This window comes from Sinohyriopsis cumingii, chromosome 17, assembly GCF_028554795.1.
Source record: "Sinohyriopsis cumingii isolate HCF-2022 chromosome 17, ASM2855479v2, whole genome shotgun sequence".
NCBI classification, from domain to species: Eukaryota; Metazoa; Mollusca; class Bivalvia; order Unionida; family Unionidae; genus Sinohyriopsis; species Sinohyriopsis cumingii.
The window spans coordinates 112780275-112802536 of record NC_142977.1 but is presented as its reverse complement, the minus strand read 5'-3'; the positions used below and the strand labels follow the sequence as shown (position 1 = coordinate 112802536).

General features: G+C 37.5%; 1 protein-coding gene across 1 annotated transcript in view; it reads left to right on the top strand.

Annotated features, from left to right (window-relative positions):
- The window catches only part of LOC149779683 (hemicentin-1-like), a 425151-nt gene that overhangs the window by 125792 nt on the left and 277097 nt on the right, over window positions 1–22262 (top strand). The window contains exon 14 of the mRNA XM_089938453.1: window positions 21275–21398. Within this exon, the coding sequence (XP_089794579.1) occupies window positions 21275–21398 (124 nt within the window). The remainder of the gene's footprint in view (window positions 1–21274; window positions 21399–22262) is intronic.

Here is a 22262-nt window from a genome sequence, read left to right as displayed (position 1 = left end):
ATTGTTTGGCCTCAATCTGTGGGTCCATAAAGGTCCCTTCACATCACTGGTTTTATTGTTGCATTTGCCTGGTGTTTCTTGCGTTTTTTTTTTTGTTTTTTTTTGTTTGTTTTTTGTTTTTTTTAGTATAAATTATCTCATCATTACAAACGACTGAATCTTAAATACCATTTGTTCTGTTCAAAAAATATGTCTACATACGCATTGAGATAGAGAGGAAGAGACAGAGAAAAACAGACAGAAAGAGAGACACAGAGGGAGCAGTGAATATTACCAAAAAGTAATCTCCTCTGATTTGTCTGATATCAAAATTATCCAAATTGAGACACCAATGTTGTGGCGTCATGTATCGACTGGTGATTTATGTGACAACTATGGTCACAAACTTAAGTAGCAGAAAACAAGCAAAATCAACAAGTTTTATATTAAAAAAAACAACAAACAATTTAATTATTAGGTTATAAACGAAACAGCTGTGAGAGGAAACTTCCAGTACTTTGAAGTGATTCCAAGCTAATCTTTATACAGGTCAATGAAAGTCCTAAATGAAAGAAAAGTTCATATTAATTTTCAATGCCAGAAAGGTATTGGTCCTCCAAGAACCATAACATTGTAAAGATGGCGCTGTCCAGAATTCCTTTGAATAATTTATGACAGTTCTAGAATAATAGTATAGTGCAAATAATGTGCACTTCATATTTCACTGAACAGTCCAAACAAATGTTTTTCCTCTCATATAATTTCTAAGTACAGCATAAAGCACGTATGCAGACGTACAACAAGAACACAATAAGTGTGAATAACTCCAAAAATTGGAATGAAGCAAAACGCTTAATTTTCTGTTTATATACACAGTATATTGCGACTGTAACTCGCAATACTTCCCACGTGACGGCATACACTACTCAATTTGCGTCGAATTGGGCCCGTTCACGTGACCTAGCCCAACCAATGGGAAGCTGTAGAATTATTCTCGAAATGTCGAAATTCCATCAGTCAATGAGAAATCACGCCATATGCACCATTTTTAGTCTTATTATTTAGATTATTATTAATAATTGTCAAAACATACGTAAACATTTATTGATGATTCCGATGCAATATTATACTTTTAACAGATTCAAGCCACTTGGGCCAAACTTAACCCTGGATATTTTGTACACATTACAGCCATGAATAAGAATGATAAAAGTTAGAAAACATTATGTGAAAGGAGTTTATAAATAATAGATAATCTTAACACTTAGCAACATTAAATTTAAGGATATATTGCCAACTGTAAGTAATGCTCAGTCTCCAACAATATAACCAACAATATAACCACATTAGTAATGTGTGGCGCAACAGCCTCAAATGGGGCCTTGCAGCCTCCATGGGAAATTAACAAGGGGGTAGCTACGGTCTTAAATGGGAAATTAACATTCAGGCACCCAAAAGCCTCAAATGGGACCATGTAGCCTGAAGAGGACTTATAACCTCAAAACGGTAACAGTGTTTCAAGTGGATGACTTCATCAGAGTGGCGACTATGTAACAGTGTTCGAGTAGATCACTATGGATAAGTATGGAAAATCCTGTGTGAAAAGGATTCATAGATTTAACATGAGAATGGGTTTAAAGGGAAAAAGGATTGATGGGGTAAAACGTGTTATATGGTCAAACGGGAATGTGTTGGGGATTTTAAGTTGGAGTTGAAAACATTGACATACACAAATAAATGCACACAAGCACACACACGCATTAATAACCAACAAACACACAAAACACTTGTTACACTGTTGGTTGACGACAGAAACCATGGTACTCTAGTCTGAAGACGAATGTTGTAGGAGAGAGAGAGAGAGAGAGAGTAATTGGTAAGAGTCAGAAACTCTGGCTACCATTTATTATTCTGTTATATTTTGCGGTATTATATGACAAGGAGAGATTAAAATGAGCTTACATTGAATTTCTGAAGACAACAATACATCCTATGTGCGAAATGTTCATGGGAAATTGTTTTCATTCATCAATTTCATAAAAGAGTAGTGTAATATTTATTTTCGAGTGACTACATTAACATTAGCTTTGTACCCAATTCCAAAATTAAAGGAACATCATGTTTTGCAGCACACGCTTTAAGATTACAATGTTACAGTATTTCCATAAAATCATGCCATGTTCAATCGGCAGTCTAAAGTAGACTGACTACAAAATATCATAGATTGTGACAATTGTTCTGAACGCATGTTGTGACTTTAGAATGAGACTGATGGATAGGATGCATGTTTAAAATGAGACTGTGGAATAGGATGGATGTATGTTTAGAATGAGACTGTGGAATAGGATGGATGCATGTTTAGAATGAGACTGTGGAATAGGATGGATGTTTAGAATGAGACTGTGGAATAGGATGGATGTTTAGAATGAGACTGGAATAGGATGGATGTATGTTTAGAATGAAACTGTGGAATAGGATGGATGCATGTTTAGAATGAGACTGGAATACGATGGATGTGTAGAATGAGACTGTGGAATACGATGGATGCATGTTTAGAATGAGACTGTGGAATAGGATGGATGCATGTTTAGAATGAGGCTGTGGAATACGATGTATGTTTAGAATGAGGTTGTGGAATAGGATGGATCAGACGCAGAGTAAGTTTTAAAAGTTTTGTGCTTGTTTGTTTGTTTTCTTTTCTTGGAAAACGGTAGATTGAATGTTATAAAGGTTTTGCATAACACATTACAGTGTCAGAATAGGACCATACATGTATTTGCTCTACAATGATGGTGCGGAATAGGGTGGAGTTTACTCAGGCTATTCTTATACTGTAAAGCAGAAGGTCTGTATTTAGCGTGCTGAGATTTTCTTCTCAGGAAAATGGTAGATTCAATGCTAGAAATTTATATCGTGACATATTGCAGCGTTGAAACATAACGCTCTTTGAGGGATGCACAAAGCTAAGATATTTTTCATGCACAAACGTACCTCAAGATTTATGGAAGAAGACAAATCGTTCTAAAAACAATTTGAAGTTACTAGTGAGTGAAGCAAATTACGGAACAAATGTAACAGTTCTTGTGATTACAAATCACATTGCTTGAGGTATTTTACATTGGGGACATATACCATTAGGATTTCAATTGAAATCGTTTTATAAGAAATTTAGTGTGTGTCTGCTTGTGAAACAGTTGTTGTTGTTGTTGTGGGGTTTAACGCCATTTTGCAGCACATGATAGGCTATACATGGCGGCCAGTATTAATGGTGGAGGAAGAACCAGAGAAAACCCCGGAAAGAACCACCGACCCACGAGAAGCTACTGGCAAGCTTTCTCACATACCCACATTGGCTGAATCTTAGACTCGAACCGCCGCAGAGAGGTGAGATGGCAGTGATCCGTAACGAAGAGCGCTTTAGACCACTCGGCCACTCGGGGCCCCGCTTGTGAAACAGAATTGACAATATGAGAGAGAGAGAGAGAGAGAGAGAGAGAGCAAGTCAAGGAATAGTTTATTGCTACTTTCAAAAATATCACGACACTTGCGTTTTTATGGCATATGTTTCTTAAGAAATTTAGAAAAACACACATCCCACTTAGAAAAATATATCATTAGGACGAATTCACTTTTCTTGATAAAATACAACAAGAGTAAGCTGAAGGCATAGTCGACTAAAATCCTTCCTTCAAAGACGTCAATTTACAATTCTCTCAAAATATTATAACCAAACAATGCAATAAGACTGATCAAATTTCCAGCGGTCACAAATTGTACGATTTTTCTTGCGTTAGTTTTATTTTTATCAACTGCTTAGTGGTTAGGCGTAGAAAAAATAGGTCCGATCTTGTCAAGTCACTTCGAAGCGATCGCGGTAAGAGGTGCATTATTTTTTCTCAGGTAGTGTGGCAAAATAATGCCTACGCTCTAGCCTTTTACCATTGCCATGCAGACAGACTGGATCGTAAATTTGCAATCTTGTATTTTATACTGTACGAATCTTTTTTCCTTACCACACTACATACAGAACTGTCACATTATTGGTTTGCGTTTCGAAACGGACACATTTACTTTTTACTTGGACATTTTGTCATACACACTATTAAACAGGCAGAGACTCTGTGTGTGTGTGTGTGTGTGTGTTGTAGTCATATCGCTACGATATCTGCAGTGCGACAGTTTTAAGTGATGTCTAGCACTGGGGAATTATGCCACAGACATGTAACATCATGTCCCTGTCAATCACATTTTCCCGACATCAGGCCAGCCAGTCCTAACACTAACCCCTGGATGCTAAGAACCCAACTACACAAATGCTAGAACCATTTTTATAAGTCTTTGGCATGACCTGCAGGGTCCGATCCCGCGACCTCTCCTATCTGAGGCCAAAGCTCTAACCATTTAGGCCACCGTAGCGGTGGCAAGGCGGTAAAAGCTCCACTATTTAATGGAAGTTTTTCTAACTAGTCAATGTGGGGATTTGAATGAGATGAAGATTTCTGGAAAAGTTGCAATCGCGTGTGTTTTAGAAAAAGGCAATGATCAGACAGAAGCTTTTCTCGTGACACATGTAAAGTGGAGAGTCTTTGCAAGTTTCAAAACTAAAGTCACATAGCTTTCTATTGCTTGTAGACATTTCGACTTTAAAAAATGTCAAGTATAACAAATCATTGTCGCAAACAAAAGTAGATATAGGGGCGTGATATTTGTTTTTTGGATAAATCCAGTAAACTTTGTAGCACACCTGCTGCCTTCATATTCACATCGACGACAAAAACATTTAATACTTTTCATGTACGTTTAATGGGTGTTCAAAGTCACAAGCTTTTAGCATAGAGCTTAAAAGAAGGAAATGAAACTTCCCAATAACACCTTCCACCCCACCAACTATACCATTCAAGATATCATACACACAATCCAAAATGCCCCGTGTAGTGCCTAAAATTCCGCATCAACTATCAAATGAAAAGGATGTAATGTAAATGAAGAAGATGAAACCGCGCAAACATAACATCAATCATATCACCTAGACAATCCAATACCCAATACAGACTAACCAAAATGCCTTGTCTAGTGTCTCCTTTCTAGCTATGGGAAGAAAGCGGTAGGGGTGAAGGACAGGAGAAGAAATCACACAAACATACCATCCAACACACCAACTATGCCATCCTGGATCACAAACGCACTAATCCCAACGCCTTGTGTAGAATCTAAAATCCCACACCAACTATTAGAAGATAGATGTATTGTGTAAAAGGAGATGAAATCGCATAAATATACCATACTAACATACCTATACTATCCAACACCCCATATTTACAATCCAAAACTCCTTTTGTAGTCGCATACGCAAACTATCAGACCAAGTGCGAAAGGTGTTTAAACAAACTACATGTAATGCAAAAAACCTAATATCTAATATCTCACCTCTACCATTAAACAACCCATACACAATACCCAACACGCCTCGTATTAGCATAAAATTTAAAGAAACGAAATCTCACAAACATACTATCCACTACACTATAAATATCATCGAATGCCCCATACACACAATCCAAATGCTTTGTGTAGTGCCCAAAATCCCAAGCAGCTGTCAGAAGAAACGGGTATTGTGTAAAAGAAGGAGAAGAAATAGCAAAGTTATACTCTCCAAACATACCTATACCATCCAATACCCCCTACACACCAACAATCCAAACCTACACGTACTATCAGACGAAAGGGTATGGTTTAAACGAAGGAGATGAAATCACATAAATACACTATCTTAGGTACCACTTATACCATCCAATATCCCATACACGCAATCGAAAACGCCTTGTGTAGTCTTCACAAACCAACTATCAGACTGATATGTAATGGTTGAAACCAAAGATTGAAATCTCAAGAAAGTACTATTCATGGCACCATCAATACTTTCCATTAATCTGAAACACTCATATGCACGCACACTACAAATTGCCTCGTACAGTCTCCACACAACAACTATCGGACCATACTGGGAAGGGTTGAAACAAACTACATGTAATCAAACAAATATACTATCCATCACACCATCTGTACTAGCCAATAATCCATACACTATGCAAAATCCCTTTATTCCATCATTCAATTATGTGGGTGTGCGAGTGCTAGTTGAAGTCACAGTTTAGTAAACCAAAACACAGCTACGATGGATGGTCATACTGCCAAATGCTTTGTTGTGTGTGCCTAGAGTGTGTACGTGAAGGAAAACTCCTTCGATTTCAATTTTCAGAAAAGACATGACACATAGTGATAGCGAGAGGCAAAAGAGCATATATTGATACAGTATCAGTTCAAACACAACGTACACCATTTCGAAAGTCAGCATGTTCATCCACAAGTAGTAACTTTCAAATACAAAATACTAATCAACATTTTGAACAGGAACATATTTACACATTTGACGAACTTCTAGAGGCAAAATCGACATACACTGACATAGGTCAATTAGCCATCGATACACACTACGTTTACTATCTAAACATAAAATATAACCATATTGTTCACAAAGCTATTCTTCTATTTTATCATCATTTCGAGCATACACTCTATCAAAACAAGTCACTAAATGTTCTAAGGGATATGTAACGCTTCGTTGATGAAGAAAATATACACAAAACTGTCCATACACCATGGAAGCGGTTCCTTGGAATCTCACATTATTGAATCGAGTCGATTTTGCATTTCTTTTCATAAAGGCAATGATGCCGTCTTCCAAAGGCGGAGATCCATAAAAATCGAAATAACCCACACTGTGATCGTAGGGAAAGTAGACGGCCACACAAAGAGTCCCTTTTTGATGATTGCAGTCGGTACTGATGGCATAGGCTTGAATGTCTCTAAGTTTGCCAAGAGGGTGGAATGACTTTATTTTTGTGGTGTTTAAGTTCATCTTTATCACACACTACAGGATTCCAAGAAGCGGTGTACGAACTGTGCGTCTGAAGGTAGTGAAGTTCCCATGCATTTTTTCTTTTTCTTAACAACGAATCACCAATTCAAACCAGACCTTTGACTTGAAAATATTTTTCAAATAAGGGGCTCTACGGTGCGTATCCATACACTGTGACAAGAGAGCTTCGATGTGCTGAATCTAAATCTAAGGGGAGCAATGGTGACGGAAGTCTTTATACCAGTGATTCACCATTTTCTCTTCGGAGATCAGACCCCAAAATTTGTGCAGATACTCTTCCAATTTTTTCTTCTTGACTCGTCATCATACGTATATCATGTTGAATCTGACTGGGGTGATCGTTTTGACATCCAAAACAGTTTTCGTGGGTCAAAGCTGTCATTCTGTCAGTTGTGTACTTTAGCGAAACAGGGGTTTATAAATTCTTCTGATTCCGGCCATCTCGACATCATGACAATCTCCTTTTCTTTTTCTTGTTCTAGCTCAACGACATACTTGTCACCATCTCCATGTATGCCTTCTATTCTAATGCAGACATATTCTTCCATAGCTTCTAATAGTTTAAAATCACTTGTCTCATACTGCTGATTTCCTGAGTATTGTCAAATTGTGCATGCATGATGACGTTTACCGTGTTGGGTAGAGCTTCTGCAATCTGAAGTTCCACACAAAGGTAGGCGAATTTTATAGGGTGATGTTCATCATCGCTGCTTTGGTGACTGGTATTAGTACCTCACTTTCCGTTGGCTTCATACAGGGTGAATAAGAGCTCAAGTACCTTTCCTGCTGAAGTTGGGTTCTAAGGGTCTATCACGTTAGATTGAGCATCTCAACTTTCTTCTATCTTGGACACTCTGTAGTTCTTAAACTCGAAATAATTTTAATTGATGGTTGCATATCTGACCATGTCGACGAGTAAATGTATGGATAAAAGACCTTGGAAAGAAGATATTCGATCTTTGATCCAGCGGCAATGAAGATCTTTACTTCCATTCGTTCTGCTCAAAGTGTGGCTGATGTCGTTTCCCACTTTGGGTAACACTTTCACACGGTGAACTTAGTGTCGGGCTTCTTCGATGATGATCTTGTACTTGTAAGCATGAGCCATCAAACGGAAAACCGTATTACTTTGATTCAGTCTCAGGCGGACATCAACTACGCTCAGCAAATACTTGTCTTGAAACCACATGTCCGAATGAAAACGACCTCTTGCGTCCTTGTTTGAGATTGACTCAATTTTCGTTAAATCCCAAAATGTGGTCTGCATCGTCATCGTTTATCAATTATTTGTCCTTGAACGTATCCAACGTGTCAGGTTTCCATATCTCAGAAGCATCCAGATGCGTGTTCTTGGCTTTTTTCCGTACATAGAGATTTTCTAGGTACGCTTGGTAAGGGTAAGTATCAGCGCTGCTGCTAACCAGTTTGTTATTCAAGTACCAATCAACTAGTATGGCATCGACAGCTATATTAATGTTGTCCACTTGGGGAGAACTTTGACTATTCAGATCGATGTCCTTTCATTTCAAATTCGATATGGGCTGAGGAGTCAAAGAGGGTATGGAATGAATTTCTACCCATTTTCTTTATTAATCAATGACGTCAACATTATCTGGCTGTTCTTCTTTTCTTAGTCTCTCTCTGAAGGGGTGTCGATATTTCTTTCAGCCGTACCATTGCTGTTTCGTGGAAGAGAAAGGAATGCCTTCATCAGCAACGTTCATCGTGTTTATAATATACCTTTGTTGAGCCAGAAGGTCTTTTCCGGTTAGAAGCAACACATCTTTGCCTGCTCTAATGAAAGGTTGTTTGAGGTTTTGCTTGTCGTTGATGACATATTGGAGAAATTCCTGTCCATGCGTCAATCGGCATCTTTCAAAGCGTGCAATCCTCGTGTCGTCATCAATTTAAGATGATTTGCACTGTAGGAATAGCGGGCTAGAGTATATCTCTTAAACAATGTCGTCGTTTTTTAACTACTCCTCGGTACAAATGATACATGACATTCAAGTCACTAAGGTATCTTTTTCAAAAACGTGCTTTCACAGTGAATAGAATATTTCGTCCCGGACCTTCTTTTATACCAATGCTGACATTGTCGAAATACATCTAACTGACTGTCAAAAATTGAGGATGTACAAATTTACATTCAACCTGATCGATGCTTCCACCATTCTCGTAAGCGTGTGTGTGTGTGTGTGTGTGTGTGTGTGTGTGTGTGTGTGTGTGTGATTAGGATTTTTAACTTAGCTTTAACAATCGTTCAGTCATATCGCTACGATGTCTGCAGTGTGGCAGTTTATAGTGATGTTTAGCACTGGACTATCATTCCGCAGTCATTTAACATGATGTCCCACTCAGTCACATTATCCTGACACCAGGCCGACCGGCCCTAACACTAACCTCTTAATGCTGAGCGTCTAGCGTGGCAGCTGTTAGTAGAATTTTTGTAAGTCTTTGGTATGACTCGGCCATGAATCAAACCCATGACCTTCCGCATCCGAGGCGGACGCTCTGACCACTAGGCCACCGGTGCTGTGTCCTTCTCGTAAGCAACGATGGCAGAATCCACTTTTTGATGGGAATGAATCGCAGTAAAGGCGCCGTTTCCCACCACGTTGTACTCCACTACATTGGATTACACAAACATTAAATTCGTGCCTTCCTTATACTCGACAGGTGTACCAAAATGCTTGAAAAATTCCGTGTCGCTCTGAATTTCTTTCTTGCGAGCCATTCTAGAAATTCCACTGAAAATAAAATACAACACAGGACAAAAGGTATAGCCAGTATGTTGAAATCTGAAATGTCCAGAATATGTCCAGAGTATGAGACATTTTATGCTTATCGAGTATGACCTGTGCTAACCTGCTCGTCGAACATAGGGACAATCACTTCCACCAGATGCTGGGCATTAAAATAATACCCTACAGGAAGTTTTAGGGTATAGGCAAGCAAAAGCTGATCATGACGTCACGGTGCTCTGGAGTCGTAAACAATCAGATCGTTTTTCTTTATCCAACATTTCGTGCACTTGTTCAAGGATTCGACCACAGGTTAATTTTTGGTGTTGTTTAGGACTTGCGTGGGATGAATGTATGCTAACAAAGCGACCTTTCAATGCACTCCATGATTTAATTGGATGGCGTGAGGTAATTTGGCCTATAAACAAAACAAGGTATTGTTGGGAAACACATCCATGGAACTGTCATTATTTCTTATTCCTAATTAGACGGTGCTGCTTTCTGAGAAGTAACTCGATGTCTAAGGAGTTTTCAACGGTTCAAAAAGAGGGCTGCTGCTGGGTTCTGGAGGTGGCTGTCATTATCCGCAAGGCTACCGATATTGCTGCCGAAAGAATATTTAAAGGAAAGATTTGGTAGAAAATAACCGATCAACTGCCGAGTCTTCACTCCACAATTGTTCGTCTCCTTGTTTCGAACTCGCATTGATGATTGCTGTTCCGATGGCATAATACACCACAAAGATTTGGCTGAAGAAGACCATTTGTGTTTCAGGCACATGTTACCTGCATCACACGCACAGGGGCTGCTTTAGTAGATCTTGAAGAGAAGAACCATGAGAAGGAGCAGTCGCTGCTGTTGTGTTGAATGGTACAATGGCCATTTCCGTTTATAGTCGATGGTTGCGAAACGGCAATCCGAGAATCATAACTCGGGGGATACCTTTCCAATGCACATACACTTCCTCTACTGGTCGTTTTCCTCCTTTCCTTGATGCTTTGATATCTTACACGTCGTGTTCAGTTTTGGTCACTCGATGTAACTTGGGCAAGTAAAAGGTTCTTTTGAGCACTTTATTGTTCATGTTTTCCAATTTGTGGACGGCAGGATGGCTCTCACGCACTCGTACAGTGACAAGAAACAATTCGGTGGCCCAGTTAGGTAAATAACCTTAATCGAAGGTGCGTTTGGTTTTTCCAATGCGCATCCAATCTCCCGGCGTTAACAGGTCACGTTTCTTGGGGCAGTAGGCGTCGTTCGAAACAAGCGATCAAAGAAGACCAGAACGTTGTCGTTGGTGACTTCTTCGAGGTCGCATCCGATTTTCCGATAGTAAGATTGTTTGTAAGCTTTGACCAGGCGCGGTAAGACGTCATTTTACTTTAGGGTGTGTTGATGCATACAATATTGTCAATATTTTCAAATACGTTCTTTTAAAGATCTTTGAAAACATTCCAAGACGCTGCCTTTGGTTTCGGGATTCTTGGTGGTGAAAAAATGGATGTCTCTTTTTAATTCTTTTTGAGATCTTGGTTTTGTGCATTGGTTTAGTGCCTTTGTTTGCCTTTTGGAGAGGTTGAAGTCCGCTTTCTTTCAATAACTCGGAGCTCGTTTTGGATATCAGAGGCGCGATACAAGGAAATTGAGAAAAGACGTTGATGACACAAAACAAATATATTTGGAACAGCAATTGTACTTGACCAAATGAGACACATCGCCTAAATTCACTTCCTATTGATGATTGATGCCCTCACTTTGGTTTGACTTCTGGAAGTATTTTGTCGAATAGGTTTGTTTAACGCGTACGTCGTTTGTTCTTGTAACCATCGTCGCACCTGGCGTAAGCGTGCACTTTTCAGTTGGGTTTTGGCAGCACACTAGTTTTTAACTCCCTCCTTAACCAGCAGGATGAGCAGGATTGTAGAAAATGCTGGTGAGAAAAGGACACTCTTCAATAAGTCATCCATTGTTCACCGATGCTTTTCAAGGTTTTGTGAGGCTGACAAATACTTGGCGTGATCGACGATCCACATTTGTAGGAACCGAGTGTGGTGGTGGTGTAAAAGGTGTTCATGTTTTCTTGATTTCATTTTTGACTTTTGATTTCCCTTCTTTCTTCTTTTTTTTCATCCTTTTAACCCAAGCTTTTATTTGTCATTCTTAGGGAGTGGGGTACTGGGTCAGAAAGGACTCTGAATTCGTTTTAGGGTTGTGAGCCGACGCTGTTTTAAAGACTTCTCGTGCGTCTTGTTCTTCTTGCATCCGTGTGTCTACGTCACTCTTGGACACTAGGGATGATGTTTGGCTTTTCATTGTAGCCTTTAAATCTTTCAGAGTCGGTGTTTTGTCTAAAATGTTTTGGTGAAAGCGTTGAAAACTTTGCAAGACTTGGCCGCACCATTGCGATTTTTAGGTTTCTGACAAATCGGTGCAATCCATCAATGATTGCAATTCCTGTCACTGTAACAACTCGCTGAGATGATAACTGGGAGGTAAATGAGGGGTACATTGTTCGTTCCAATGATGGAATTCCATTCATCGTTTGTATGGTACTAATGTTAGCTTTCTTCCTTCAGTGAGATTACAAGGTACACGTATGAAGTCTTTCCAGAAAAGCTATCCTTTTTACATTTTCATGATACCGCATAACAGTGGCTAAGCAATCGATCCTAACAACACTTGCTGCAAGGGTCCTATCATTCTCACTGCACCAGAATCGTTTTCTTTTGACTGTTGGATATTTTCTTTTTTACCATTTGGCGAAAAACTTCGATGTTTCCATAAGCGTTCATTTTGGTGCTTGGATAAAGGTATCTTTTATTTCAAGACATTCAAACGACATTCACACACGATATTGATTTCTTTAGGATCGGTTTGAATGAGTTGCTTTCAATGGGGAGGATTGGATTTCGTCAGTACCGACAACACATCCCAATGACTGGCTAAACGAGGAGGGGATAATTTCTTTTTCCTTGTTTGGAAGGCGAGTGTTGTGTATTTCTGTCGGGTAACATCGTTTTCTTTCAGGAGCAAAAACAACTGAAGTGAATCGCCTGGATTATGCGTTTTATATACTGGAATTCGTCGCCACGATTGGCCGGTACGTCGTACCATCTTCATCATAGGCACCACTCGACGTTTAGGTGTTTGCAATTAACTAAATCGTAACAGTTCTTTTTTGGATAAATCTAGAAAATTTAGTAACATTCCCGATCTCTCTTGGACATTGGCCTTGTAGTAGGGTACCTTTTTAGCGGCACCCACTGCTTCTAAAGAAGAAGAGAAGTCGTAGCCACTGGAGAAGTTAATTTAGGTATGGGTTTTCATCTGTTTCATCAAATCGGGAAAGTCACTTGTTAAATCGGGTTTGGCCGGCATCACGAGCAATGTCGAAGTCCAAGAGGCTGGAGACAGGGTCATTAGGTTAGTGCGATGGGAGAGTACGGTTGAGTCCGATGAGCAGTGCCTCTCTTTCTAGTAGAACCCGTTTTTTCACTTTTTGTGACTTTTCTTTTTCTTGGGGCTTTTCTTTTCTTGTGTTCTGGTCGTGGCACAAAACGTTTTCTACTTGGAATGTCTTTGGGAGAGAATATTATTCTCGAGGGGGGTGTGGCTGTTTGGGCATTAGAGTCCCATTTTAGACGGGAACGAATGATGACAGCCCGAGAGAGTTGCTGCCGCCAGGTTTGAAAATAATTTGCTTTTTGGTTTGAGAATCGATTCTTGGATCGGCAAGATGTGACAAGGCCACTTTATGTTTGTCAAAAATCGATTGATCTGATGAGGGATGTGAATGATGCCTTGAAGTAATTCATACGCTATCACCGTTTTGGATTGAGTTTATGGGGTGTTGTATAGTATCGTTATGCTTGTTTAGATTGTTTGTGAAATTTCATCTCCTTAATTTATATCACACCCGTTTCTTCTGATAGTTGGTTTGGGATTTTATACCCTATACAAGGCGTTTGAGGTATTGGTTGTTATATTATTTAGCGTGTTGGATACCACGTTTATGCGATGTCATCTCATTTCTTTTAAACCCTAGCACTTTCTTCCAGTAGTGGGTGGGGGGCGGGGGGTAGGGCATTAGAAAATGCGGTTTGGATAGTGTATAAGGGGTATTGGATGGTATAGGCGATACGACAAATAGTATGTTTGCGTGATTACATCTTCATGTACATCACACACGATTCATGTAATAGTTGGTGCGTAATTTTAAGCACTACACAAGGCATTTTGCATGGTGAGTATGGTGTGCTGGATGTTATAGTTGGTAGGACTGGATATTATATTTGTGAGATATCATTTTCTTCTTGTACACTCTATGCTAAAAGCGTATGACTTTGAACACCCATTAGACGTACATGAAAAGTATGTCTTATGTCGTCGATGCAAGTATAAAGACGGAACAGGTGTATTATAAACGATGTTTGCTGGATTGATCCAAACAAATGACACAGCCCTATCTTTACTTCTGTTTGTGCTAAATGACGTGTTATACTTAATATTTGTTGAAACGTCTAAAATTGATAGAAAGATATGTGACTTTAGCTTTGAAACTTGCAAAGACCTGCACGTTCCATTTGTTATGAACATATATATATCGGATCTTTGCCATTTTCTAAAACATGCGAGCTTGAAACTCTACCAGAAATCTTCATTTGATTTACACGCATAAATTCACTACTTTGAAAAAGATGTTCTTCTCTCTACCTATGTGAGTGTTTGTATGTCAAAATATCTAATTGAGAAATATTTTAGTCCGTTTCAAAACGCGAACCAATAATGTGACAGTTCAAGATTTAGTGTGGTAAGAAAAAAAGTACAGAACACAATACAGGATTTGAAATTCATAATCTAGTCTGTTGTCCTGCAATGGTAAAAAATTGAGCAGATGTTTTATTTGCCACACTACCTTAGAAAAAAACAATGCGTCACTCGTTATGAGCGATTTCACGACTAAAAGTATTTTCTTACCGCGTTCGCATCAAATCGATTTCAGTGGCCAGCCACACAGTGATAAGATCTGATGTGTTTCTTTCTTCGCCTAACCACTAAGTGCTTTACAAAATATGAACGATAGAACAATCGATGGAACCTTTCTGTCTGTGTCTCTTTCTGTCTCTGTCTCTGCAGCTATGTTAATTCTCTGATTCACAAACACAATAGGTTTCTTATAAATTTATTTTGACTGAATTCCTAATGGTATCTGTTCCCGATTTCAAACACCTCGTAAATTCCAGGTTACACTACGCAGAAGCAAAACCTGATTACATTTTATTCCACATATAATACCTAAACAATATATCTATATACGTAATTCCGTGACACTTCTTCCATGGGTTAATATAAATCTTGAGTTGTGTTTGTGCATGCCAGATGTCTTAGCTTTGGGTATGAGTGGCCCTACTTTTACGCTGCAGTATGTCACGATAGAACTTTCAAGCATTGGATCGACCATTTTCCGAAGAAGAAAATAACAGTAAAATTAAATACAGACCTTCTGCGTTACCGTATAAGAATAACCTGAGTACAACCCACCCTATTCCACACTATCTTTGTAGAGCCAGTACACGCTTTGTCCTATTTTGGCACTGCAATGTGTTAAGGGCAAAAGTTTCTAACATTCAATCTACCGTTTTCCCAAAAGAAGAGAAAGTAAACAAACAAGCACAAAGCTTTCTAAAAAGGATTCGAGAATGTCTTATTCTGCATTGTTTGACCAGTCATATTCTACACTCTCATTCTCAAGCCCACACATACGTTTAGAAAAACTGTAATAATGCATGGTCTATTAGTAGTCAATCTAATTTAGACTGCCAATAGAACATGACTTGATTTTCCTGTTCCCCAGGCTATGTCCATAAGGTGTATGCTGCAAAAGCGTGATGTCCTTTAATTTGGGAGTGGGTATCATGTTCCTACAGTCAGTCGACAATAACTATAATTCATCCCTTTTATGAAATTGATGAATGAAATCAATTTCCCATCAACACGTCTCACAAAGAATGCGTTGTTGTTTTCAGCAAATCAAGATAAAATGTTAATTTCTCCATTTTTCCTTGTTATTCTTTTACCTCAAGAAATAATAGAACCGAAAATGGTATTCTATGTTCCGTTGTTTGATCCTCTCTCTCTCTCTCTCTCTCTCTCTCTCTCTGAAAACACTTGTCTACAAACAAAAGTACCGTGCCTTCTACCCTCACCCAGTAGAGTAACAAGTGTGTTGTGTCTGTTGTGCTCCTTTGTGTGCTTATATGTCTTTGTGTATGTCTATTTTGACACTATAAACACATCTGACCCAAACAACCACTTTGTCTTTTAAACTGATCACCATGTTGAACCAATTTACCCCTTTCACATAGGATTACCCATACTTACCTATAGTGGAGTACTGAGGTCAGCACAGTTACTAAGTCACCGCCTTATTTTGAGGTCCCTTGAAACTTTGAACCACTAATTACCATACTATTATCAATAGGTTTGGATTTTAATTGAGAGGACGTGACTCAAACTTTACTTATCTCATGCCTAAATACAGCAAGTAATGAAAGAGCCTTCACTGTTATAGACAACGTGTGAAAAAAAATTATGATCTAATCTAGGGGATAAATTGCATTTTAATATGAGATATGGGCAATCTGTATCACAATTAAAACGTGCTTACAATGTCATGATAAATACAGAATTGGAAATGGAAGTAAGTTCATAGAAGGACATGCATATTCAAGTTGTCAAACAATGCATCGTGCATCCGATCATTGTAGGATTATGTTCTATTTTCAAAAATAGGTGGTAAAACTATTTCAAATATGTGGGAAATAATGTTACATGTTTTTCATCCCTTAAGTGCGAAGCTGAACATGCCATCACTGTTTTAGTTTATCTGAGAACGTCAGTGTTCTGAACTTTCTGGCAGCAGAAGCTTCTTAAACAGACAACGTGCTGAAGTTCTGAGATTTACGTCGCTGACGCTTCTGCATTGCCTATGCAGTTCTCTTCGGCTAGTGGTCTGTGTATTCATTATAAATGAAAATGTACTAGGTAGAACGATCTTTGTGCGCGATCTTCTCGGATGTTGAAGTAGTTTAAGGATGACTTGGGAGAATTATGGAAGCTTTTGTTCTGACCTCTTTATGATCTGTCATTCAGCTCGCCGTGAAAGATCTTGATATTTGATCCTCTAACATAATAGCCATGTCGTCTACACATCTTATATGTGTTTTCGTCAGCAGATTGTAGATGCCTGCCTCAGTGAGATCATCAGTGGCTCGGACCTTGTCCTTGCATTCTCAGCAAATTCATCAGGCAGTCCATGTGAAAATGGTTCAGCTTCTTGGCATGGCATCTATATACCTTCCATGTTTCATATGCATGCTGTTATGTAAACTTCATTGCATTGTTCGTCAGTTAGTTGATTTTTAAAAAAATATTATTTGTTTATATGCTATGGTTAATTGTATTTGGACTTGACCGTACCCAAAATCATGTTTACTTTCTACCTGACTTTAATCGTTGTTTTTGGTAATGCTGTAAACAATTAATACCTAACAGATATTTTCACGATGAGTATGTGTTAATTATTAAGATTCTTACCTATGCCCGAATCATCCACATTGTGTTTACTGTGTTTTGTATTATAATTTTAGTAATAGACTGTTTAATTATAACTAAGATTGTGTCTTGAAAACATTACGTTCCTTCTAGAATGAAATTTCCCATTAGGTGTGGTCAAGTAGAGGACTATATAAACTTATTTTTCAACAAAATATTTATTCGTGTTGTCAGATCTTAGCCGAATCAGTTGCATTATTGTTCTGTCCAGTAATTCATTTGGGCTGGAAAATATTTATTCAAATTAGTGATTCACTGCAAATCCAAATGTTCCCCTAAAAGAAATATTCTTGGATATAGAGACTTGTATTTATAGTGAAATTTCAAATCAGGATATATTGTTAGATTACATTGGTGTGATTCAACAAAAGGCTGTTGATACATCGCAACGACACGGGCCACCACAGGCATACCACAACGTTCAGCGATGGATTTTTTATTTCAGAATACCACTAAAGTTTATTCAGATCTTAAATATTTAGAACTTCTGTCAATAATTCTAGGATTGTTTGGGACTTACTTCTCAATGACATAAGTTCTTTTCACATTTCCACTTTGTATTCTAGGGAAATAAATTATTTGTTGAATTTTATAAAACTTGTTAATTTTCACTTTTTTCTCTTACTTATTATTTAGGATAATATTTATGTAACATAAAATTGGGCCCTCGTCCTTGGGATATGAGTTTCTCTAAAGCATTTGAGTAAACGTTCGTTTTGAAATTTCACTTGCTTTGGATGTTTCTAAGTCACAGGAATTATTTCACAATTTATAACTCTTTTCTGAAACCAACAAGCTTTGACAATGTGATCTAAAGTGGAACTCTTTATTTTTAATCCCAGCCAAAAATGGTTAGGCTGCTTGCAAAAGGATGAATCGCTCCAGCTTGCGAGATAATATGATCTTTCCGAAGCAAGGACTTCTTTAATGAAGCAAGAATTTAAAAAAAACTAAGGTCACGATCTTGTATTGAAACCAATACAGCTGTTGGGTCGAACAAACGCTAGTGTGGTTTTATTATGAAGAAATATGAACCAATCATGTAAAGATGTAGATCGGTTCTATATCACTCTCGTGCGATTCGGCCAACGGTATCCCTATAAAATTATTAAAGGACACAGGAGCTTCTCAGTCTTTAATTTCAGTTACATTGCCTTTATCTGAGAAGTCGTTTACTAAAGAAAGTGTTCTTTTTCAGGAAGTAGTATGCAGCTTTGTTATTGTTCCTCTCCATTGTGTAAATTTGTCATCAAACATTGTCTCAGGACCCGTCACAGTCGGTACAGTGCGGTCCTTATCCATTGAGGATATTCGTTTATTACTAGGGAATGACCTAGCTAGATATAAGGTTGTAATTAATCCACTTTTAACTGAAAAACTTTATAGAATCAGAAAATCGATCCTATTGAAAAATGAAATCCCTGAATTATACCCAGCTTATGCAGTTTCTAAAGATATGACAAAGAAAGCTATTAAGAATGTTGATCAGGACATTACTCTTTTAGCTGACACATTTGATGGCCATAGTTGCGCATTGTTTGTTCGTTTTTGTTCATTATCTGCCATGAATAATTGTATTTTGACATGACCTTCACTAAAATCAAGTCCGTTTCTTACCTGACCTAAATAACTGATTTCTTTTTATTCTGTAAACAATAATATGTATTTAATATTTTTCCTATGAGTATGGGTTAACTATTAGATTATTATATTTCCCCTGAGTCAAGGACATTGTGTTTGCTATATTCTGTAATATAATTTTACTAAATGATTTTTTATAACTTAGATTATATCTAACAAACATTAGGAGCCTTCAAACTTGTCCACTGCCCGTCATTCAATATGACGGTGGTCTCTGCCTACATCTGTAAAATTTTGTTTCAAATAAATAAGTTTCTTTTGTACATTTTTGAATTAAATGATTTATTTCACCAATGCAAAATGTAAAAATGAATTGTTTACATTAGAAAACTTTTGTACATATGGATTTCACACTTTTTTGGTAGGTGAGAAGTCAAACTATTCCACATATTTAAATCTCTGAAAAGGTATTTTCACATATATGTAAAAAAACACATTAAAAAACAAAGCCTACTAAAACAGTTGGAACTTTCTTCATTGCGCAGATGCTAACTAAACAAAGCCTACTAAAGCATTTGGAACTTTTTTCATTCCGCAGATGCTAACTACACAAAGCCTACTAAAACATTTGGAAATTTCTTCATTGCGCAGATGCTAACTAAACAAAGCCTACTAAAACATTTAGAACTTTCTATTTGCGCAGATGCTAACTAAACAAAGCATACTAAAAAAATTGGGACTTTCTTCATTGCGCAGACGCTAGCAATACAAAACCTCATCCATGTTTAACTCTCCCTTTCCATACTTAAGATCAAAACTCATTTATTTGGCTCTTGTTGTTTATGTGTTGTCCTTGCTTCTGCTGTTGTTGTTCTTGATTTCGATGTTGTTGTTTTTGCTTTCGTTTTTGTTCTTGATTTTGTTGTTGTTCTTCCTTTCGTTCTTGCTGTTCATGATATCTTTATTGTTCTTGCTTTGTTGCTATTGTTCTTGCTTTCGTTCTTGTTGTTTCTGCTGTCTTTGCTGCTCTTGCTTTCGTTGTTGTTGTATTGACCTCTCTTGTAGCTGAAAATCGATTATAACTATAATGAATGGCCCTAGCAACACTATAATGAATGGCCGTAGCAACATTATAATAAATGAAAATAGCAACACTATAATAAATGGCATATACAACACTATAATTAATCAACTTAGCAGCACGAATGCTTCCCACGAAGTTTTAATAAATGTTCAAGCTACACGACTTCACAAATCATGAAAAACTTGTTATTCAATTCATATAAGTACAGATAATGATAAATAATAATAATAAATCTGAAGAAATAACTAATATATCTATAATGTAACTAATATATTTATGAATTGGCAAAATAAAGAAGAAGCCGTATGATATGTAAGTAGTTTCTTTCTGGTGTTATGCAATAATAGCCTGCAGTTTTCTGCGATCGATTGTGCGATTTTATAAGATCTATATTCTTGTACTGAATCTTTGTAAAAGTTTGTAATTAAATAAAAATAAGAAAATGGGTTTGCAGAAGAAGAAAAATCTGGTAGCAAGGGATTTATAGCAAACAAAATTTAGAATATGTATTTTATTGTCCATAGTTGTGTGCCGCCAATGCTGACGGCTTAGTCCAAAAACCTGCTACAAAAGTGTTTCCTTATTTCTGCGACAGTGATCATAACAATACCTGGGAGTGAATATGACAAACAGTACGTGATTTATGGCAAGCAACACCCAACAGTGATGATGACAAACAACACCTGCCATTGATTATGAGAAGCAATACATGACAGTGATTTTGACAAACAATACTTGATAATGATTGTGACAAACAATACCAGACAGTGATTATGACAAACAATGCATGACAGTGATTGTGACAAACAATACCTGCAATTAATAATCTTCCAAAGGGTATTTGAGTTATTCGAAGAGAATATTTATCCACGTTCATTCGTGCGTAAATCATTTCTTTCGTAACTATTACAGATGCACAGCTTTTATCAAGAAAGGTGTCTAGTTGTGTTTTGAAATTTCTTCACCCACTTTGGAAGCAGCGGAATAAACAACAAATACATAAAGTTTAATATACATGATGTTATATAAATCATGAATGGAAAAGATCATTATTTTCTCTTTTTACCGCTCTTTCTTAGATCCAAGTGTGACACTGATCGCAGAATGGTTAACATTGTTGTAGAAAATGTGATTGACAGTATGTTTTTTTCTTCAAATCGTACAGCATGTTTGTGTCATAAAACAGAAATAAAATCGAAACAGTTAAAATAAAATAGTACTCTTATTTGTTAATGGTGTGAGCGTGGAGAGTTATCAAAACTATTTCAGAGAATCTGTGGTTGGATTTTGTAATAATCTGAGATATTACTATGTTGTTCCATTTCGTTTCAGTATGAAGTTGAAGGTTTTAAGCTGAAAGTGAATAATCTTCTCCCAAAGGACGCCGGAAACTACACATGCATAGTAGAGAACAGATATGGCCATATTGCCTGGTCAACAAGGGTAGATGTTCTGCGTAAGTGTATAATCCCTAAAATTTACCATTAATGTTTCTCAGTCTGAGTGCTTCTCTTTCTATATATTTTTTCATTTTTATTCTTGACTTTTCACTCCTCAATATATATCTTTCTAAATATTCTTACTGCGGACAAAGTTGTTGTTTCAGTTCTGTATTGTTAAATTACCTATTTACGGATCACCTTTTTAATTCACCATATGCCAATAAAAATCATGTTCAACTCATAGTACAGTCCTGATATTTGTAAATGGATTTATTATAACATTGTACTAAATCTAGGGTATGACCCATTTGTATTTGCGTCTCCGTTTTATAGATTCATTGGATTTTAGTGATTAGTTGTTTGATTATGGAAAGTCTGTGCTGGGAAAATATTCCTTAGCCCGAGTACTTAGCCAATATCTAGGGGCACAGAGTGCAGAGCTGATGAGATTTCATGATGGCATGGTATAGTTTTGTTGTGATTTCAGGTTAGAGCCGCGTAAGTGCGCATGGGCCAAGTAGTTCCAGCAAATATCTAATTATAATCTAATGGTGTCGATTGATTGTGCATCTCCATGGGAACTATTTGTCATAGGGACTGATACTTTGTACAACGAAATAATGGAGAAGGCATGGTTTCATTATCTGCAGATGCTTTTTATTGTTGCTGTGAAGGTAGATTTGGTGGAGGGGTACATGTGAAATGAAACTTAAAATCATTGTTCGACTGACCGATGGATCGAGTAGGACAGAATTGGAAGATAGTTCCCTGCATTTTGGTGGCTGGTTTGTATCTATATTTTCTCGGCGTTCAGTACAGGTGCTACATTTCAGAAATCTTACAAAGAGAAACCATGAAGTTGTACGGTTGGCATGCAA